Here is a 23,765-nt window from a genome sequence, read left to right as displayed (position 1 = left end):
CTTGAATTCTCGAGATTATCCTTAAGGTCTCTAGTTTTTTTAGATTAATTGTAGATTTTTTTAGATTCGGACACATTCTCCTTAAATGCTCTGCATTTTTTTTAAATTATCTTTAAATTCTGTTTAAATTTAGAAGATTCTTCTTGGAATTTCTTGGGTTTTTTTCGAACCTTTTGATTCTCTTCAGGTTTACTTAGATTCCAATTACAGTATATATTTTCTTCATATTCTTTTAAAAATCAACACTCAAGATTTTCCTAATTTTTTCCTGAGATTCTGTTTAAGCCTTCAAGAATGTTTCTTTTCCAAATTTTACTTTTTTTTGTTTCTGCCTAAATTCTTTTTAAAGTTTCTACCATTTTCTAAATCTTCTTTAGATGTTCCCTAAATTACTCTCTAGCCTTTTAAGAATTACTGTATTTTCTAGATTTTATTTAAATTTTCGATTGTAAATTGTATCTTGATCTAAATTATAAAATATGTTTTTTTTAATTCTCTCAATTTGTGTTCCGAATCTATGTTGTAGAATTACGAAATTTTATTTATTTCTTCTTTAGATTATTTTTTGTATTTCTCGATTCTCTTGACTTTTTTGTATCTAGTGATTATTCTTTTTAGATTTTGACTAAATGTTATTAGATTTTCTTTAGATTCTTGAATCTTTGTATTTTCTATATTTTCGCTAGATTCTGTTTACTTTATCTAAATTTTACTTTCTAGATTCTTTTCAGATTTTTTGTAGATTTTACTTAAATTATTGTTTTGTATTATTTCTAGATTTCCAATCAAATTTTTCTCGCCCTTCGTTAAATCCGCCTCTGATTTTGGTGGTTCATTTTTTTATGTTGGTAAAATTGCAGTTTCCAACAAATGGATTCACGAGCGCGGGCAAGAATTCTTGAGGCCATGTACTAACGAGAGACCAAGCGAGGACTTGGTGGCGTAGCCGAAGACTGTTCCTTTTAGAAGTGCTATAATCAAAGATTTTAATTTTTATTTATTGTAATTTCGATCGGAGAAATAAAATTCTCATTTACTATTTACGTTTATTTATACTTATTCTCAGAAACAAACCAAATTTCTACCATCTACAAGAAGTTTTGAGTACCAGAGGGACTTCTTCACATGCAGTTTATTAGATATAGGATTAGATTTCATTATTTTTCTCTGCGGCTTTTTTGTTTGCTAGTTTCATGTATAGATTGGGTCCTCCTTCAGAAGCTCTTCTGAAAGATGTGGGGGCGACGCCAGCTGTTAGACTGGAAGGGCCCGAAGAGCCTCCGGAAGCTAAGACTTTGTCGTGAGATTTTAAGTTAGCCCATTGTGAAGACTGGAAGTTGAGAAAAGTGTGAGAAATGATGTGGCAAAAGGGCTTTTGGGGTGGTGGAGGTTGAACTAGCATGCGAAACTACCAGAAAGAAAGTCCAACTTTTTGAAAATTTTAATAATCTTTTAACTCTGATTTTTTTAACGATGTTAATTCTAGTTATTATTTTTTCTTAATTAACCAAAAATTACTGAAATGTTGTAAATTCTTATTAAAAATTTGAGTTTTCCTAATTTGGTGGAGTTTTTTAAGCATCATTTGTAGAGTTAGACCAAATGTATCAGAACATTGGTACATTTTAGGCAGTTGATTTTTTTTGAAAGAATTAAAACATTTTGAATTTGAACCTAGCTTTAAAATTTTCTGTTTGTTAGATCTGTGGACTTCTAATTTTACTTCGGTTCTGAGTTTAAACCATAAAATTACTACAAACAAATCATTTTGTGCTTTAAAAGTTTATTTATAACTTGTATAAAAGAAGTCAATTTACAGAAAATTTTGAAAACTTTTTTATTCTGTGGATTTTTTGAAGATTTTTAGTTTTTGAACTTGAACTGGTCAAATATATGTATTAGAAAATTACCACATTTTAGGCAATTGAGGATTTAATTTTATTTTGAGATGAAAAGTCCATTAATTTTGAAAATTTGCCGATTTTTGAATTTTGCTTAGTTTCTTTTAAGAAAATGCAGCTAAGTTTTATTTTTCTTAACTGTTATTTTTGAAAGTGGAGGAGCCAAACGTTCCAAGAATTACTTTTTTTATGTTGACTCTCAAAATTAAAAAAAAAATAGGTCAAAGATCAACCTTATGCAGTTGATGATTTCTAAAACTTATGATAAATTTTATATCGAAATAAAAAAAAACAATTTAAAGATTTTTTCTAAATTTTGTAGGCTTTTCAACATTGCTTTGTTTATTTTATTCAATTTTATGTCATTTGGCCAAAAAACGCTCAAAAATCCAATTTTTTTTATCGTTTTATCGTTACCGAGTCGGAATTTTTGGTTTCTAAAAAAATTTACGAACGAATTTTGGATATATCAGGGCGGATTCTAAGCAACAAAGACGGTCGATAAACGATGGTGATGACGCATCTTTCTATCTGTCGTTGTTCCGAAGATATTGTAAATTGAAATGTTCTAAAATAAAATTAACCATTCAAGATTTAAATCGGCTATAGCTCAGTTACTTGTTGTGGTACGTAGATTTTGAGCACGGATTTGGAATCTGCGTGAAATTCTGCATAAAATGCGGATCCACAACTTGAGTTTGCTCCAAAAATAAGTGTAGATTTAGTAGCTTTTTTTGAGATCCTTGTTTTCGAAAAAACTAATTTATAAATTTCGAATAATTTTTGAGCGAATTCTAAGCAACAAAATGTGATAGAAACGATGGCGAAAACCATATCTCCCTATCTATCGTAGTTTCCGAGATATAGAGCACTGGACCCTCAAACTTTTGGCTCTCTGGCGACAATCCAAAAATTAAAATCAGCGATAATTCAGTTATTTGTTGACGTACAAGAATTTTGAACACTGATTTGGATTCAGTGTGAAATTCTGCGCAAAATGAGCTACAACAACGCAAGTTTGCTTCGCAGATAAATTAGATCTTGCCTAAAATAGGTGTCCAAGAGGTCTTTTGGATTGATTTTCAATCAATAATAATACCTATAAGCGACATATATCAATCGAAAGAGCAGCTCGAAGTCAATCATTTGACCAAATTGCGGATCGGTGGGGCAAGTAGTTTATGAAGCCGTCAAAGAAACAAAAACTTAGTTTTTTTCAAAAAAATTAGTCATCGAATTTTTGATATCTAAGAGCGGACTTTTAGTAAATGAAATGCGAAGAAATCGATGGCAAAAACCGCATCTCTCTATTTATCATAGTTTCGAAGATATTGAGAATTGACATTTCAAAAATAAAAACCAACTATCTGAAATTTTAATCAGCCATAACTAAGTTATTTGTTGATGTACGGTAATTTTGATCACGGATTTGAATTTAGCGCGAAATTCTGCGTAAAATAAGCCTCAATAACGTTTTTGCTTCACAAAAATAAACTACTTATTGACCGAAATGTGTTCAGGTCTTTTTTGAATGATTTTCAACGAATTTTTTCAGGGCGAAATCAACGTGTAATGTTTTTACGTTATATGTGTATCAATCGAAAGAACTATTCAAAATCTATAATTTGGCCAAATTTCAGACCAGAAGGACAAATAGTTCACGAGAGACAGTCAAAAAACAAAAATTCAATTTTTTTGAGTCGAAATTTTTTGTTTCGAAAAAACTGACGAACGAATTTTGGATATCTGAGGGCCTATTTTAATTAACGAAACTGCTCGAAAAACGATGGTGAACACCTCATTTTTCTATCTATCGTAGTTTCGAAGATATTGAGAATTGAAAATTTCGAAAATAAAACTAACCACTCAAAATTTAAATCGACAATTAGTCAGTTATTTGTTGACGTACGGGAATTTTGAACACAAATTTGGATTCAGTGTGGAATTTTGCGTAACACAAGCCCACATAACGTTAGTTTGCTTCACAAATAAACTAGATATTAACCAAAATTGGTTGTCAGAAGTTTTTTTCTGAGGTAATTTTCAAGAAACTTTTTCTGGGCAAAGTCGACGTTTAATGCCGTTGCGTCAAATATCAATCGAAAAAGTACCTGAAAGTCTCTCATCTGAGCAAATTTCAGATCGGTAGGACAAGTAGTTTACCAGAGGAGGCCAAAATAACAAAAAAAAAACAATTTTTGACTTTTTTTTTTTTCTGAATTTTGGATAGCTAAGAGCAGATTTGGATTAAGCGTGAAAGTCTGCGTAAAATGAGCCCCAATAACGTAGTGGATTTCCGTTTTTATTTTTCTATGTACAAAAAAATAGTTTTGACCTCTGAAGGTAAAGCTTTAAAAGATAAAGAAAAAGTGCTGCTGCTGGTGGTGATAGTACCATGCGCTGGGTGGCATCGGATTCTGTTGGAGAGGAAAAAGGAAGCATACGTAACGAGTATAACCATTTTTATTTCCATGTAACATTTATAAATATTAATGTTTTGATTTGATAACATTCATTTAAAATATGTCGTCATAAACATTTATCAAAATAGTGTGTAAAGGAGTGGACTTTGTGCATTACCCTGATAGAGAAGGTGTCAAACTAAAAATGCCGGAAGTAAACTCATGCATGGTGATAATCCCAACTCTAAATCAGTCATTTTAGCAACCTAATCAACTAATATCACAAGAAACACAGTTGGTCCTTAACATTTTGATTATAAATCTTCCAAAGGTTCAAGAAATCGAGAAAACATCAAACAGGTCGTCAAAACTTGCGGAAATTGCCGCCTCCAGCAACTTCCCCACTTTTTGTTGTAACATCCATGGTATGGCTAGAAACTAAATAGGTTTTGGATATCATAAAACATGTAACATTTATGACTAGACAGATTAGATTTCGTAATTTCGGAATTTACTGACAACCTCGCTTGGCGCTTCGGTGCCCCAAGCTGACCCGGTGCCGCGACCGGACCAGTGCAGATTAGCGCCGCCTTCGGAAGCTCGTCGTTGGGCTGCTGTTACCCCACCCGCCCCCAAGCTGGATGGACCGGACGAGCCGCCGCTTTCCAACATGCGGTCTTTGGTCTTCGGGGTGCTCCAGTGCATGGACTGCAAAAGAAAAAGAAAATCGGATTAGGGTGTGCCTCAAGGCGCAGTTTAGGGGCTCTTTCTTTTCCGTTAAAAGAACGCCTCAGGCGCTACCAGTGTCACAAATTTGGACCAAATCAAAGTAGCAGTTTTAAAGTTAGAAGGATATGTTCAAAAAATTGTTTGGGCTACTTTAATAGTTCAAATGCTGACATCTAAGTTGTCCACGTACGAGGAGGCCATTCTCTTCTTTGTGTAATTTTTACATAAAATGAGCCCTCATTAAAGCGATAGTACCATCATTTAGCCCTTTTGCCGAGACGGATACACTTGGGTTAAAAAATTTTTTGATTTTTTCTCTAAAATGTGCCTTTTTTAATAAAACGTGATCTGGTCGTGTAAACTACGGTACCAATCGAAAGAACAATTCAAACTGTAGAAGTGTGCCCAATTTGAGCCCAATTGGAGTAGCAGTTTTAGGGTTAAAAGATAATGTTCTAAATCCTTGGTTTCAAAAACTTTTAGGCTACTTCTGGAATTCAAATTCCGATATCTGAGCAATCTCTTGAGAAAGAAATAATCTGAAGACACATGTCTATTCCTTATGTCATTTGACATAGAATTAGCCCTAGTGTAAAGAATTAGTACCACCATTTGGCCTTTTAGGGAGACGGAAACAATTTGCTCTGGCTACTTTGTGATGGTTTTTATGTAAAAGTGCCTTTCTTAATAACGCATGATCCGGTCCTGTTAAATATTATATCAATCGAAAAAACGATTCAAATACTAGAAATGTTCCAAATTTTAGCCCAATTGAACAAACAATTTTTAAGTTAGAAGGAAATGTTACAGATATTCGTTTTCAAAATTTTTGAATTACTTTAAGAATTCAAATGAATATATCAGCAGTCAGTAGACATACAAAAAATCTAAGTACACCATTCTATTTTTTGTGTATTTTCACATAATATGAGTCCACATCAAGGCGATAGGACCACCAAGTAGCCTTTTTGGCGAGACGGATAGTATTTGATCAAAATATTGTTTGATGATTTGTATAGAAGGGCCTTTTCTTAATACAACGTGATTCTATCCGCTTAAATATGGTACCAATCAAAGGAACGATTCAAACACTAGATGTTTCCTAAATTTGAGCCCAATTGGGAGAGCAGTTTTAAAGTTAGAAGAAAATGTTCGAGACTTTCGTTTTCAAAGTTTTTTGGGCTACTTTAAGAATCAAAACGTCGATATCTCAGGAGTCCGTGAACATAGAAAGAATCTAGGGACACCATTCTCTTCCTTGTGTCATTTTACATAAAATAAGCCCTAATAAAGACGATAGTAACATCATTCAGCCCTTTTGTCGAGACCGATATAATTTGGTCATCATATTTTTTGATGATTCATAAAGAATGGTGCCTTTCATAATAAAACGTGATCCAGATCAGTTAATTGTGGTACCAATCGAAAGAACAACTAAAATTCTAGAAGTATGCTTAATTTGAGCCCAATAGAAAAACAGTTTTACGGTTAAAAGAAAATGTTAAAATGTTTCCTTTTAAATATTTTCTGGGCTACTCCTAGAATTCAAATGCTAATATCTCAGTAGTCCATGTACGTAGGAAAAATCTGAAGATACCATTATATTCCTTGTACAATTTTACATAACATGTGTCCTCATAAAGGCGATAGTACTATCATTTGATCCTTTTGTCAAGATCGATACTGTTTGGTCAAAATAATTCTGATAATTTATAAAGAATTGTGCCTTTCTTAAAAAAACGCGACCCAGTCTGGTTAGTTGTGGTACCAATCGAAAGAACGATTCAAACTCTAGAAGTGTGCCCAATTTGAGCTCAGTTGGAGTAGTAGTTTGAAAGTTAGAAGGTATTGTCCAACACCTCTGGTTCCAAACATTTTTGGTCTACTTCAAGAATTCAAGTGTAGACATATCAGCAACCCATTGAAGTAGAAAAAATCTGAGGATATCAATATATTCCTTATGTAATTTTGTATAAAATTAGCCCAAATATACACGATAGTACTAAAATTTGGTCTTTTAACGAGACGAAGACACTTTGATCCGGATATTTTTTGAAGATTAGAATATAACGGTACCTTTTATAATTAAAGGTGATCCAGTTCTGTTAAATATAGTGGCAATCAAAAGAACGATTCAAACACTAGAGGTGGCCCAAATTTGAGCCCAATCGAAGCTGCAGTTTTAAAGTTAGAAGAAAAAGTTCCAGACCTTTGTTTTTTTTTGTGGTACTGTAAGAATTTATATGCACATATTTTGGCAGTCCGTGATCATACAAAGAATCTGAGCATACCATTTTATTCCTTATGTCATTTTACATCATATGAGACCAAATAGACTTCATTGTACCACGTAATTTAGCCTTTTATTGAAAAAAATATACGATTGTCAGATTATTTCGTGATAATTAGGATATAAAGGTACTTTTTACAATGAAAAAGTGATCCGATCATTTTAGAAGTATCATCAATCGAAAGAACGATCCAAACTCTCATCGTTTACAAAATTTAAGTCCAATCGGACAAACAGAAATGTTCAAATGTTTCTTGTTCAAAATTTTCGGGGCTATTGCAATAATTCAAAGGCTGACATCTCAGTAATTCGTGGACATATTAAAAATTTAAGGACACCGTACTATTCTTTGTGTACTACTACACAAAATAAGCCCAAATTATCGCGATGGTGCTACAACTTACCCTTTTACCAAGGAGGTTGCACATTCGTTTGACTGTTTTGTGATGATTTGTTTGTAAAGGTGCCCCTCTTAATAACGCCTGATTCGGTCCTGTTAAATTTTATACCAAGCAAAAGAAAGATTAAAACACTAGAGGTGTTTCAAGTTTGAGCCCAATCGGAATTAAAACTTTTAAGTTAAACGGAAATGTTCGATTTCAAATTTTTTGGCCTACTTCAAGAATTCAAATGCAGATAACTTAGCAACTCGTGGACGTAGAAAAGTTCTGAAGACACCATTACACCGTAACTTGTGACCAAATTCGAAACAAAACTCAAATTTTAAGCGACTCAAAAAGTCAATATTCTAATGTTCCTCGTGAAATTCTGCACTAAATGAGTAAAAAAAAAATTACCTGATGAACATGCTCCTTCATTCCCAGCCACTGTTTGTAGCTAATAGAAATCCCGCTGTTTCTCCATTTATCATAATTGGCCCGTTTTTCTGCATCGCACAAAACTTCTTTGGCTTCCTGTAAATTCCAAACAATTAAATCAACAACAGGAAACTCGCCATAACACAATTATTCAAGAATTAAAAGCGCTCAAGGAGCTTGCAACCAGCGCTAGCGCTTTTACGAACGACATTGCACCACCGAAGTTTTCAATTAAAAAGCTCTGCCGCACTCAAGACTTGGAAACATCACAAACAAGCGTAATCAAACGAAATTACTGACGTGCGCTACTGGTTGCCATAACGAACTTGCGAGTTCCTTGAAAAAATTGCGAGGTCGAGAAAAGTTCGTTAATTAATTGGGGGAGAAAATTAGTTTTGGGTGGCAAAGTTATTCAAATCCTTGTTAGAAATTATCGGTGTAATTTTGCGCGACGTTAGATCGAAATTTCTAATGTCATTACCTGACGTGTGTCTAGATTAACTTCAGAACTAGTTAGAGAACTTGGAGAGCTGAGATGCGAAAAAATTGTCAGTTTGAAGAGATATTTGCAGTGCGGTAAAATAATGAGATTACATTCCGTTTAGGGAGGAGCACGAACTGTGCTATTTCGGTCAATATCATGTTTATTTGTGAAGCTAACTTGGGGTGTTGAGGCTCATTTTATGCAGAATTTCAAGTTGAATCCAAATCCGTGCTCACAATTCTGGTACGTCAACAAATAATGGAGTGATCTGAATTCTGAATTTAAATTTTTCGAAAAAATTAAGTATGTTCTTATGTAAATCTAATTAAATCGATATCTCGCTTATTTTCACGTCAAACTTAAATTATTGTGCTCATTTTACGTAGAATTTAACACGGAATCCAAAACTGTGCGAATTTTTAACATATGTCGACAAATGAGTGAGTTAGAAGCGTTTAAACCAAAAATCAAAATAAATAATTATTAAATGTCGCGCATAAAATTGTGTGTTAAACACGCTTTCAAATGTCTGCAAAAGAACATTTTAAAAGTTACATTGCAGCAATGTTTTTCGATTTTTTTCCATATATGTATGAGACTCTTCAATTGATTTGGTACTTTTGTCAATTGCTAGTCATTTTATGACACAATCGATAATGCAGTATGAAGAAGAATGGAGAAAAATTGACGTGAATGGAGAAGAATGGAAAAGAACGGAGAAGAATGGAATAGAACGGAAAAGAATGGAAAATAATAGAAAAGAACGGAAAGTAATGGAGAAGAATGGAAAAGAATGAAAAAACATGAAGAGGAATGGATAATAGAGAAAAATAAATAGAGAACAGGAAATAGAGAGTAGAGAATTGAGAATAGAGAACAGAAAATAGAGATTGAAGAAAAGAAATTATTAAATAGATAATAAATATATGAGGATAGAGTACAGAGGCTAAAGAATACAAAAATGAGTAATAAGAACGGAGAATGGAGAATGAAGAAGAATAGAGAAGAATGGAACAGAATGGAGAATAGAGAATAGAGAATAGAGAATAGAGAATAGAGAATAGAGAATATAGAATATAGAATTGAGAATTGAGAATTGAGAATAGAAAATAAAAAATATAGAACAGAAAATAAAGATTAGAGAATAGAGAACAGAAAATAAAGTTTGAAGAAGAGAGATTAGAAAATAGATAACAAAGATTAGTAGATAAAGTATAGAGGCTACAGAATACAAAATTGAGGAAGATCAACGGAGAGTGGAAAATGAAGAATGGAGAAAAATTTAAAGAAAAATGGAGAACGATTAAGAAGAATAAAATAATGAAGAGTGGAGAAGAATAGGAAATGAAAGGAGAAGAATGGACAAGAACAGAAAAGAATAAAAAATGAAGAGAACAGAAAATAGAGATTAAAAAAAATAAAGATGAGTCTAGGTAATACAAAATAGAGAATGAAGAATGAAGAAGAATAGAGGAAAATGAAGGAGAATAGAAAAGAATATAAAAAAATGAAAAACAATGGAGAAGAATAGGGTAGAATGAGGAAAAATGGAAAAGAACGGAGAAGAATGGAATAGAACGGAAAAGAATGGAAAATAATAAAGAAGAACGCAAAGTAATGGAGAAGAATGGAAAAGAATGAAAAAACATGAAGAGGAATGGAGAATAGAGAACAGGAAATAGAGAGTAGAGAAATGAGAATAGAGAACATAAAATAGAGATTAAAGAAAAGAAATTATTAAATAGATAATAAATATATGAGGATGGAGTACAGAGGCTACAGAATACAAAAATGAGTAATAAGAACGGAGAATGAAGAAGAATAGAGAAGAATGGAACAGAATGGTGATGAATGGAGAAGAATGGAGATGAATGGAGAATAGAAAATAGAGAGTAGAGAATAGAGAATATAGAATATAGAATATAGAATATAGAATAGAGAATTGAGAATTGAGAATAAAAAATATAGAACAGAAAATAAAGATTAGAGAATAGAGAACAGAAAATAAAGTTTAAAGAAGAGAGATGAGAAAATAGATAACAAAGATTAGTAGATAAAGTATAGAGGCTACAGAATACAAAATTGAGGAAGATCAACGGAGAGTGGAAGAATAATTGAATAATGAAGAGTGGAGAAGAATAGGAAATGAAAGGAGAAGAATGGACAAGAACAGAAAGGAATGAAAATGAAGAGAACAGAAAATAGAGATTAAAAAAATTAAGATGAGACTAGGTAATACAAAATAGAGAATGGAGAATGAAGAAGAATAGAGAAAAATGAAGGAGAATAGAAAAGAATATAAAAATATGGAAAACAATGGAGAAGAATAGGGAAGAATGAGGAAAAATGGAATAGAATGGAGAAGAATGGAAAAGAATGAAGAAAAGAGAATATAGATTAGAGAATAAAGAATAAAGAATAGAGATTAGAAAATAGATAATAAAAATTAGAGGATGAAATATACAGAATATACAACACAGAATACAAAATTAGAAAGAAGAACGAACGGAAAATGGAGAGAACAGAGAAGAATGGAAAAGAATGAAGAACAATAGAGAACAATGGTGAAGAATGTCCAATGGAGAATGGAGAATAAAGAATAGAGAATACATTAAAAAAAAATTTAGAAAATAGAGAAGAATGAACGACAAGAGATTAGAAAATAGATAATAAAGATTAGTAATTAAAGGATACAGAATATAGGATATAGAAACGACAATGGAGAATGGGGAAGAATAAAAAACAGTACAGAAGAATGAAAAAGAGTACAGGAAAATGAAGAAGAATGGAGAAGAATAGATAATGCAGAATGGAGTATGAAAAACAGAAAATAGAAAATATATTCAAACTTGAGATGAGGTAGAAAAGCCTTAAGGTTAACGTTATTTAAATACAAATTTCTAGTCAGAAACCAATAAACGACCTTTATTTTTAACAGAAACAAGATAACGGTTTGTCAAAAATATAAAACAACAAAAAATTGACCAAACTTAAAATGTGGATAATTAGAAAAAATTCGAAAATAAAATAATTTTACTATGATCTGAACTTGTTGGTGGGTGTCATTTATCTGTCAGAAGCATTGTTGTACTCCAATTTGCAATAGACAGACAATAACTTTCTAAAAAACTTGATGTCGTCGCTTAAGTTGATAAGTGGCTAAGTTTATTTTTGAGCAAAATGTGTTTTCACTTTTATAAAAAGGATAACAGGAAGGTACAGCGTTGAATCCTTTTATGTTATTATGTATTTCAGAATTAAGAAACATATGTATTTTATTTCCATTCCACAATTTTTCAAATTTCAGATTTGATGGCAAATATGTAAAAATTAAAAAATTTTTGCCTTACGGTTAAAAAATTCAAAATGGACTTAGCAACTTAACGACTTGGGCCAACGATATTATAACTTGGATTATTAATAACAAAGGTAAAATTGCTGTATATTTAACTTAATTTAATAAAAATAATTAACATAATTTTATTAATAATAACACTGTGCTCGAATTGCAATCTTTTTTCCTCAACAGGTTGGGCATCCCTGGGGTAAATCTTAATTAAGTATGTTAAATACAACAGTGCTTACCGTGTTTGAATGTTAGCTCGCGTTTTCGATATTTTGCAATTTTAAAATTTTCCGTTTTAAAATTTTTGCTTTTTAATTTTGACTTTTTGGAATCTTTTAGAGCTTTCCTAAACCTTCGAGAACCTTGCATAGACCATGCGAGAACGTTCTAGAAGTTTTCAGCCAACCTCCTACTCCGTGGTCAGGTCAGGTGGTCAAAACTATAGAATTAATGACCATAAGTGGAAAATGAGTGTCGACTTAAAAGTAGTGGCGTTTTTAAAAGGTATACAAACGGGTTATACCAAAAATATGTGCTATATGTGCTGGCCTTTAAGGAAGGAATTTAGATTGCGTTAAAACAATATAATAAAAGTGCCTATCGAAAAAATTTGATTACCACAGCTTTACATCAAACTAGGAATTGTAAAAAAAAAATATTAAAAATGCTTAAAAAGCATTAAACCCAGAAGGAAATGCATTTAATGAATTGCAAATGACAAAAAAAAATCAAAAACTAAGAGAAATCTGTTTTCTGCAAAAACTTTTAGTAAAGCCGATTTACCTCCTTGAATCTAGTTGTGTGCTAACAATTTTGTTAGTTTATGTGTGTGGCATTGATTTTCTATTATTTAAGTTCATTAAATAGTCAATGAATTTTAAAAATTGCGTTTTGATTGGGTCTAGTGTTAAAAATTGTCAAACTTAAATTATTCGCAAATGCGAGCTAACTTTTAAATAAAATTCATATTATTGGATTCAGCGTATGCGGCTGTGTTTGACCCACCAAGTGCCCAGCTTGTTGCATTTTGCAGCTAGCACAGTGTAATTAATAATCCTACTTAAATTAAATGCGTTATTAAATTAAATACGTTATTTTAATCTAATAAGTTAGCGTTTACGTATTTTGTTATATTGTCCCCTACATTTGGATTTCCTATTAAAAAGGAAGATAATTATTGTAAAGCAATTATACCCAATATACTAACATGTTTTCGCATTTCTCATTTCTCGCATTCATTAATTCCATAAAAAAGCGAAAAAATAAAAGAAAAATCTCCTTAGAATTGTTTCATATTTGACGCTGTCATAAAGACAACATTGAAACGAAATGATAAAATCGTATTTAAAAATAAAGCTTTTTTTTCATTTTATCTATTTGACGAACCCTGAGATGTTTGCTTTCATCCCCACGAAATTTAGTTTTAGTTTAGAATTTAGAATTTAGTTTAATATAGGCGAACCAAACTACGCTTTTCTTTATCTGCTTGTAGGAGAAATTTTTAATTTCACAGTTCATATGTTCAAACTAGTAGATTGAAAAAATAATATCTTAGAAAAGAAATAAAGTCAAAAATCAGAACATCCCAAAGGTTGAGAACTGCCGCTTTTGCTTTTTCCTCAAGCTTTGAATTTTTAACGCTCAATTACCCGTTGAAAAGAGCTAATTTCCGAAGAATGAACGGAAACTTCGCTGTAAACTCACAAGACATCAACAACACGTCGATTGAAACCCAAGTTTCCATTTTCCTGAGTTTTCTTTTCCAATAAAATCCATTTTACGACGCGTCAGATTTTCGTCTGATTTCGCCAGAAAGGAAGATTCGATTACTGTCCAACTTTTAGTTTAGCCTCATTACAATTTTTAAGTTTTTTACCCGCTTGCACCGGAAATTTTCCGGGAAAGTGGAAATTGGTAATTTCAAGGGTGACAGAGTTCAACACATTGAAAACTGTATGTTTCGATGAAAAATAGATCGAGGGAGTTTAGTAAACGGGACAAAGGTGGAAAAGGTCAAGTCGGGGACAAAGAAAAGCTTCCATTTCCTGGGAATACGAGCTTAGAGGTAACAAAAGCCTTTTGCAAGTCACAGCGAGATTTAAACTTGGATTTCGTTGTAATTTAAAAGTCGTTACCAGCGTTTGAAAACTAATTTGTCTTTGTAGGTATTCGAGTGGTGATTACGGTTTTGGGGAAATTTTATCAGTCCGTGACGTATTTAGTTAGCATAATTCCAACATTCTGGAAAAATTGACAGTACTAAAACGAAAAAGTTTTAAAGTTTTAAGGTTCTCAATCGGCGAGATTCTATGTGTCCTAGTTTTGGAGATATCGAGCACTAAAGCTTCAAAATTTTTGCTCTCTGACAACTTCAAATGCTTCTAATTGAGTTATTTCTTGACGTACGTATAAGAGTTGCACAGCTTTAGATTCTGCGTGAAATTTTGCGTAAAAAGATGCAAACCGTATCTTTCTACCTGTCGTAGTTCCAGAGATATCCAGCACTAAATATTCCGTAGCTTCAAAATGTTTGCCAACCCAAAGTTTTAATCGTTACTTATTCCATTATTTGTTGACGTATGTTAAAAATTAATACAGTTTTGAATTTTGCATGAAATTCCACGTAAAATGACGCAAACCTCATCATTCTATCTGGTAGTTCTAAAGATTTCGGACACTAAACATTCCGGAGCTTAATTATTGCCTCCTGACGACAACTCGAAACTTCAATCGCTTTCAATTTGGTTATTTGTTGACATACGTGAAAAATTTGGTACTGTTTTGAATTCTGCGTTAAATGTTGCGTAAATTGTCGCAAACCACAAATTTTTGTATGTCGTAGATTCGGAGATTTCGAACACAAAAAATGCCGGAGATTTATTTTTACCCTCAGGCGACTACCCAAAATTTAAATCGCTTCTAATTCGGTTATTTGCTGGCGTATGTTAAAACATAACACAGTTTTGGATTATGAGTAAAATTCTGCGTGAAATGACGCAAAGCGCATCCTTCTAACTGTCGTAGTTGAGCGCTAAAGATTCCAGATCTTCAAAATTGTTGACCTCTGGCGAGTACCTAAAGACTCAAACCCTTCTAGTTTAGTTATTTACTGACGTATGTGTAAAATTAACACAGTTTTGAATTCTGCATAAAATTCTTCGTAAAATAACAAAAATCGCATCTTTCTGCCTCTCGTAGATCCAAAGATATCGAAAACTAAATATTCCAAAGCTTCAAAAATTTGCTTTTTGGCGACTACCCGAAATTTCAATCGTTTCTAATTTGGTTATTTAATGACGTACGGTAAAAATTAGCTCACTTTTGGATTATGTGTAAAATTCTGCGCAAAATGAGCACCAATAACTTCAGTTTGCTCACCAATAAACGAGATATTGACCAAATTAGGTTTTTATATAAACTTTTTGGGGTCAATTTTCAAATAGATTACGAATGGTAGTCAAAAAAGCAAAAATAAAAATCTTTATTCGATTTTTGACGAAAGTCGGCCGGTTTTTTTCAAGGATCAGCTGATATTTTGGACATTTTTGTCAAATGAGCACTTTCATTTTCAGTACATCAAAGTTTCTTACAAGTTTTATAAATTTTCTTAAGAATGACAATTATTTATTTCCCATGCTTTATGAATCTCATTACGTCACTGTTGTGTTTGATGGCATTGGTGGAACTTAATCTTAACTTAAACTTAAAAATTGTTAAAATAATGCCTCAACAGAAAAACTAATAGAAACGACACTTCTTAAAAAAAGTAAGACTATAAAAACTTAAGAACTTTCGTCTCATTTCTGTTGAAGTCGCCAACTAAAATTTTTGTGAAGAAAAAAAACGTAAAACTCAATTTTATCCAAATATAAAAATATTCCATTTATGAAAATGTATTTTCAACAAAGCATGCAAATTCAATTTAATGAAAAGTGTGTTTCAGAGTCACTATTATATTTATTCCTTTCATTTCATCCATTTCCAACGTTATGATTATAATTCATATTATTAAATGTAATAGATTCCTTTAATAATGCAAACTCATTCATTCATTTCTGGAATACAGGTGCCTGACATTTATATAACTTCGATATTCATCGATCTGGAATTATTCTAATGCTTATAATTCTTATTACAAATGATTGGCTCAATAATTCCAGCGGTTCTAAAACGATAGAAAGCTAAATTGAATATTTAATTGTGATTAAATATATTTAAAGCCAAGTGGGTTTAGAATTTTTGCTTGTAGGTACGACCTGCCTAATTACATAATTATTGAAAAACGAATTTTGAAAAATTTTGGAACAGCAAAATCTTTATGTTATAAATGAGATTTTTTAAATTAGACTCTTACCTTGAAATTTGTAAAAAATAAATAAAAAATTGTCAAAAAAGCCAAACAAATTTACAAAAGATTATCCTAAATTAGCAAAGTTTTTAAATTTCTATAAACTTTTTTTGGAAATCAGTTGTGATTTTGACTATAACCTTAAGGCAAATGGCTTTATAAGCTTGCTTGTAAACCCTGCTTTATTACAAATTTATTAAAATAACTTTTATTGTTCTGTAACAGCAAAATTTTATATTTTGAAAAAAACTTGTAAATCACAAATTAATTACACTAAAAATTTCAAAATTTAAAATTTCTTTGGACAAATCGCCTAATTACAAAATTATTGAAAAAGAAAGCTTTTAAACAGCAAAATTTTTGGATTTAGAATAGTCTCTTAAAAATCAATTATAAATTAGACTATAAACTTGACATTTGACAATTTTGCCTTGAACTTGCTTCTAGAATCTGCCTAATTACAAAATAATTAAAAAAAATCCAAAAAATACCAATAACAATTTTTTGAATTTTTGAATCCATTTTAATTAGTCATTACAATTAATTAGACTATTACTTAATTTGTGAAAAATAGTACCTTAGAATTGTAGAATTTGCCAAAGTAGAAAATTATCATGACAACCAAAACGAATTTATAAAAGTGTATTCTGAATAAGCAAAATTTTAAATTTCGATAAGATTTCTTTTGTAAATTTGCTTGTTAATTAGACTATTATCTTGAAATTTCTAGAAAATGGCGTTTTAAGTTTGCTTGTCAAACCTGAATAATTACAAAGTTATTGAAAGAGCAAGTTCGATTTAAAAAAAAAATTACTCTTCTGTGACAACAAAAGTTTGTAAATTAAAAAAAACTTGTGTAAATCCTTAATTATCTAAACTATAACCTTAAAATTTGTGAAAAATAGGGCCTTAAACTTTTTTGTAAAATTACAAAATTATTGAAAAAGAAAGTTTCGAAAAAACTGATTATATTCAAACAACAAAATTTTTTAATTTAATTATACATTAAAGCTTTAGATTAGACTTTTTATATATTATTTTAGACTATTACTAATTAATTAGACTATAACCTAAAAGTATTTGTACGATATATAGTAAATGGTATCCTAAGCTTGGTTGTAGGACCTGCCTAATTAAAACAAAGATATTGAAAAAACGAAACAAAAATTTTCAAATTTTGTATTTTTCTGAAATTTTGAATTTTTGCTAAAACTTTTATAATTTAGTTATACACTAAAGCATAGGTTTTGTGATTTTTGTAAACTAGTTTCTTAGATTTTTACCCTAAAGTCTAACAAAACCTCAAATTTTTACATTTTTTTTTATAATTTTTTATTGTGAGCAAAAATTTCGAAATTTAGAAAAGATTTTGTAGTTCAATTATTAATTAATTTTATCGAGGCGTTTTTTGGCTCGATTTTCGGATAGAGGACCCATTCCCCCAACTAATGCGCGAGGTTTCGAGTCTTTGGGCGTTCGGGGGCCGTTTTCTCGATTTTAAAAAAACCTTTTGTGTTTCGACGATTGACATTTCTACCTCGTGTTGGTGGCGCTGGTGGCGCTGCTGTCATATGTTTACGTTTTCCACCGGTTTTCTGCTTGAAGATGTTGTAACGTCATGTGCAACTGGTTTTGGGGATTTTCGACACTTTTCACGATCCGCCGCCCCCTGGACACCTACACGCGCACATTTTCGCTCTTCAAAGGACACGATTTGCAAAAAAAAAACGTTTTTTTCTTTCGACGATTGACATTGACATTTCGATGCACGTCGTTGGTGGCGCTGGCGTCGTGCTTCGGCCAATGAGCTTCCGCCACGTTCAATGGATCGAAAACCCATCGCATTAAAAAAAAATCGATCCAGTGACAGTTGTCATTGCTCAAATTTTGTGTTTTACGTGCTGCCTATGCAATTTAAACTCGAAACGACGTTTTGTGAGGTTAAAACACCTAATAACTGTCATTGACTTTAACTAGATAACCTAGATGGTGCAAAGTACCCGCCATGATGTTCCTACTCACCAGCCATATTGGAAATAGTGGATTCAAATTTTTAGGCAACCCGCAATTTTCAATTGTAATGTTTTACTCTAAGTTTAAATAAACCAGCGAAAAAAGTCTAAAGAAACATGCAAAATTTGATAAATTATGACTAAAGTTGTATACCAAACGACCAAAATTATAAACAAATTAAAAACTAAGTTTTATTTAACCATTTTAAAAATTTTCAAAACTGATCACTCCTACAATTTTAAATTGTTTTTATACATTGAAATTATACATTATAGATTATAAAAGACCATTATACAGACCATTTACTATTTACACTCATTATCATTGGATTACCATAAAATGGAACTAGTTTATCAAAAATCACTGCGAATTCTACAACAAAGAAAAGAAAACAGACTACCATTGACTTCTTACAAATAAATTATTATTTAACTCATTATTTAATCAATAACGACGCTTGTCAACTTATTTTAATGCCATCGTTGAATAAACATCTTAGAAAAGTTATAATAACATATTTTTTCGAATTTGCCGCTTTAATAGGTCCATTAAAGTACTCAATTTGGAGTCGTTTATAGGTATCTATAAAAGAACTCAAAGTACGAAATTTTGTTTTTTAAGAATTGGCAGAACTAATTAGTCTGGCTGTCACCCGTTTCCTGTCAAGTTCTTGGTCAATTTGGATTTTACGACTCGTGTTTAATAAATTGCTGCGTGAACAAAAAATGTATCAATATAATTGAATTGTCCTTTGCGGCCAACAATAATTGTTCCTAAATATAATTGATGTGAATACTGGCTGTGAGGTTAGGTTACGTTAAGTCAAAATTCAGTGATAGTGAAACTCAATAAATGTCAAATTTTAAATTAAATTTGAAAATCTAGTGGCAAGTCGTGGTTACAAATCCATTACCAATCGTGTAAAACGAAAAGTCTTAGAATTTTTGGAAAATTTCAATTTTTTATTAAAAAAAGGGTGCAAATTCGAAAAAATAGTATTGACAACCGTATGAGCAACAAAATTTTAGATAATAGGAGGCCATGAAAAACAAATGAATTTGTCGTTGATTGTCTAAACTAAGCCGTCAAAATTTGACAGTTCTCGGCATGGCATCTTTGGATGGTGATTATTTTATTATGGTATGGATTGGTGTGCAGTTATTTGAAGAAATCGGGAGCGTGCATCGTAGCAATGGTTCTGGCAGAACAAGAAGTTCAAAGAGCCGAAGACATCAAAGATTCAAGCACATATGATTGGGTATGACAACAAAAGCCGACATACTTTTCCAAAACAAAAGTTTGTAGACAGCCACCCTTTATCTAAAGTTTTTTTGCTCATATGGTATAAAGGACTTGTTTTATAATGGCATGGGTGCACCGGGAATTCGTGCACCAAATTGGCCATTATAAAACACGTTCTTTAATATACTATTTTACCTTTTAAAATGTAAAACCGCCGGTGTTGATAAATCTGATGATTTATATCATTGCATACACAAATGCTATTTCCAACACGGATTTCTACCCCCACCACTAGCTTTTCATCGCCTAGGTATATTATAACATGTCACTGATAAGTGTGTGGTTTCAAGTAGCAAAAGCATGAGGATCTTTAAATATCAACAACAAAATGAGAATTTGAACAGCTTTCACTGAAGTGAACCAGACACGTATTGAGAAGAGAAGGGCAAATGGAAATGGACGAATGAAACGAAAGGCAACAAACATGAAAATCCACGTTTTTGAGGTTAAGAGCCCCCTTTCCAGCAAAACAGACAGATGCGATTCCCCCATTAAAATCTTTTATTCATCGACAGTCAAGATGTGAGGTTATCTTAATTGCCGATGTTTCAGTTGGCACCGATGAAACGACAAACTCACGCTCTAAGGTTGGCAACACTGAGTGGGTTTCACGTGGTGCCTAAGCAAATCGAACTTGAAATGTCATTTTTTGTGAGGTTATGAGGTTGCGTTTTTTTTCTTTGCCATTAACTAGGCCATTATCTAATCCTTAACGATCTTTTTGCATAAAAATTTCCTTCCATTGTTTGCAATTCTGGGATTGGTGGAGGTACCGAAGATTGTGACGAACAAACGAAAAAGATCATCGGGTGGTTGATGAAAGAGCCTTGAAAGACAACGGAACAATCGTTGTAACAAGCTGTTGTAAGTGAGGTATTTTCTTTCACATTATTAATGCTGTCATTCTGAAGTCAAACTTTTTTCCCATCAGAAACACCGCACTGCGTGGTTTCAATGACGAACAACATTTTTGAAGATATTTTATACGTCACAAACTCTTATGGAAGGTAACAGAAAAACATGGAGATCTTTAGACATCAGCAACATAATGGGAGTTTGAACAACTTTAGGAACCACAAACCTCTTTTGGAAAGTTGCAGAGAAACGTAGAGATCGTTTATGTTGTAATGATCATGAAGTGATCATGAATGATTCTGAAGTCAATCCTTCGGAAACTCCTCGCTGGGCGGTTTCATTGAAGAACTTTTGGATTATGCTTTATGATTCACAATCCTCTTTGGAAAGCAGAGAAACATGGAGATCTTTAGATATCAGCAACATAATGGGAGTTTGAACAACTTTTTGGAATAAGACTTAAACTTCACCACCCCTTTTGGAACGTTGCAGAGAAGCACAGAGATCTCCTGTGTTGTGGTGTCCTTTTTGAAGTATTTTTTTTGCATTGTTGCAGATTGACAAATCTGAAGTCAAATTTTCTTCTCTTCAGCAACACTTCGCTGTGGGGTTTTTTATTCAAGAACAAGATTAGGGAAGATTTTTGTGGTAAGCATCGATAGAGGTTCAATTGCGAATAACAAAACTTTCTACCTATCTTTGCTCTCGCTTTTGTTGCAATACTTTGAAGAACAGCACGATGGGACTCTTCCGGTCATTGCAATTCTGGGACTGGTGGAGACTTCGCAAATTGTGACGAACAAACGAAGATGATTGGGCGGGCTATGAAAGGACATTAAAAAAGACAATGGAACAACACTTGCAATTGCAAGTGAACGATTTGTTTCAGAAGTGGTCAATTTACTTCAGTTTTTGTGGAAAACATCATCAATGACGTGAAGTTGTGTCTTCTGTGTTGTAATATTCTGTTCTGAGATATTTTCTTTTACAATATCGATGCTATCATTCTGAAGTCAAACCCTTTTTTCATCAGGAACACCTCACTGGGTGGTTTAAGTGACGGACAACATTTTGGAAGATGTTTGGTGCGCCACAATCTCTTTTGGAAGATAACAGAGAAACATGGAGATCTTTAGACATCAGCAACATAATGAGAGTTTGAACAACTTTTTGGAATACGATTTTGGGTATTCAACTTCATGATATTATGGAATGAAGAAGAAAACAATTTGTGCAAGCATGGTAGATTGTGACCAAACAAAGGTTGATGAACATTTTCTTTTAGAGGTTGACCAATTCTTTTCAATTTGTGTGGAAAGCACGTTTTTACCCATCACATATTCTTTTGCAAGATACTTTATCCTTTCAATCTATTTTGGGAACTAACAGAAGCTAGGAGATTTTTTATTAACATCAGCAACGTATTGGGCGTTAATTGTGGCCAAAAAATTTCAAAAAAAAATTAACAGTGTTGTCGATCTAAAGACAAAAAACCTACTAGATAGACCGCGCTGCGTGGTTTCATTGAAGAACCGCCTTTTTAAACATGCTTTATCCTTCACAGTATTTATTGGCAAATGAACTGTCAACAAGTACCCACATATGGATCAGTACGGTGATAAAGTAACAGAAGGGAAAACAGGCAAAGAAAATGAAGAGCCCAACAATGTATGTAATAAATGAAAAGTAAAAATGAATAAAAAAAAATTAGAATACATTGCACTGCATTGAACACTTGATGAAGCTAAAGTCAAGGAGAGAATGGAAGATACAAAGATCGAAAAGGAGAAGGAAAAAAGAAGAAGAGGAAGAGGTAGCGTAGTTTGCGACGAAAGATTCTACGGCGAGGTAATAGAAAAATATTTAACCGAAAATTGACGAATTGTTAAACAGGACGTTTAGCGAAATCTCTAAAAAGCGAAGCAAAGGAAGACTACTCACACATTGAACCGATCGCATTAAGCGAGTTAGTAAAATCTTCATTGCCAAGCGTAATTATTTTTATCAGTTTCAAATATCGAAGAACACAAAAAATTAAGTTATCCTTGAACTTTCTTTGCTAATCATAATACTTGAAACGCTGAAACAAATTGAACAAATTTGGATTTTTTAAAAATTTAAAAATTTCCCCACATTTTGAGAATCGCTGCAATAAACAACCTTCCTGCGACGTTCATAATGAGACCACTTATCTTAACCACAACCGTGACGTTATACACATTTAATTTCGTAAATTCGTGATAACAGTAAAAAAATACAACAAACACGATAACTTGTCTTCGCTCAGCCCAACAAAAACTTCTCTTCTAATTAACAGTTCGTTAAAACTCAAAACTTTTCCAATAATTAGAAGGAAAGAAAACGAAGGGAATTAAATTTAGCTTCATTCCCTCGGCACAAGGTTAAGCCTGATGATTTATGCGTTTTCGCGTCCATTTGCGATCGACTATTGACAGTTAATTAATCAAACATTCATCCGCAAAGTCGATTGATTTTAGTGGCAACTAACTCTTGGGATTTCCACTCTCTCAAGGTCCGCGCGAATGTCGCAACAGAAATTCCTCACCTTCAATAACTGGAACTTCTTCTCGGCGTCTTTATCTCCTTTGTTTTTATCGGGATGAAACTGCAGCGCCCGGACTTTAAATTCCGCCGAAATTTGCTCCACCTGTCAAAAAACCCCATCACTTTCAAGCCCGGAATTTTGGGAAACTGGAAACTTACAGAAGCACTCTCGTCGCACCCCAAAATCGCGTAAAATTCCTCCTCTTCCTTCCTCTTGTAGTTTAGAATCTCGTCAACATTAGTCATTTTCACCGACCACCGCACTGCACGGATTCCCGACTCCAACTGAAGCAGAATCCGGGAACCGGAGTCGAAGCGGACCGGAGGCTCCGAACGAGTTCACGACGAAGCCGTTGCTTAAGACTGAGTGAAAGTCGGTGTGTAAGAGTGGACGGGATTTTTGCAATTATTGCGAGATAATGTGAATTGGGTTGAGGGACGTGCGCACCATTGTTGATTTGGAGTCTTGGGAATCGATGAGGGAGGTTTAATGGGGATGGGGGTGGTGTTTGATCGGAGGTGGGAGGGTGAGGAACGGTAAGGAGGTGGAGGAAGTCACACATGTTGAGAAGAAAAACAACAAATCCAGTTCAATGATTGTGTGCAAGTAGTTTTGGAAATTGATCAATTCGATAATAAAGGCATTTTTCAAAATAATAAAACTGTTTTTCAAAAATATGTTACTATTGCAAAGAAGACACTCAAATTTACA

At 32.7% G+C, this 23,765-nt stretch overlaps 2 protein-coding genes across 3 annotated transcripts in view; one reads left to right on the top strand and one right to left on the bottom strand.

Annotated features, from left to right (window-relative positions):
- The window catches only part of PH4alphaEFB (prolyl 4-hydroxylase subunit alpha-1), a 31,212-nt gene extending 30,173 nt beyond the window's left edge, over positions 1–1,039 (top strand). For both annotated transcript variants that reach the window (XM_088033570.1, XM_088033571.1), the window contains exon 9: positions 861–1,039. In XM_088033570.1, coding sequence (XP_087889696.1) covers positions 861–946 — 86 coding nt within the window. In that variant the 3' untranslated portion in view covers positions 947–1,039. The remainder of the gene's footprint in view (positions 1–860) is intronic.
- On the bottom strand, positions 1,033–23,462 carry jdp (DnaJ domain-containing protein). Its single transcript, XM_088033573.1, has 5 exons — positions 23,213–23,462; positions 23,055–23,156; positions 8,120–8,236; positions 4,826–5,011; positions 1,033–1,330 (listed from the first exon to the last, which is right to left on the bottom strand). Exons 1-5 carry the CDS (start codon positions 23,297–23,299, stop codon positions 1,148–1,150), a joined length of 675 nt encoding a protein of 224 aa, XP_087889699.1. The 5' UTR covers positions 23,300–23,462; the 3' UTR covers positions 1,033–1,147.
- Between the last annotated feature and the right edge of the window lie 303 nt (positions 23,463–23,765).

The sequence above is a fragment of the Gnatocerus cornutus genome, chromosome 4 (genome assembly GCF_029298725.1).
Source record: "Gnatocerus cornutus isolate USDA-ARS CGAHR chromosome 4, icGnaCorn1.1, whole genome shotgun sequence".
NCBI lineage: Eukaryota > Metazoa > Arthropoda > Insecta > Coleoptera > Tenebrionidae > Gnatocerus > Gnatocerus cornutus.
Note: the sequence above shows the minus strand (reverse complement) of the source record. Positions and strands in the feature narration are given on the sequence as shown.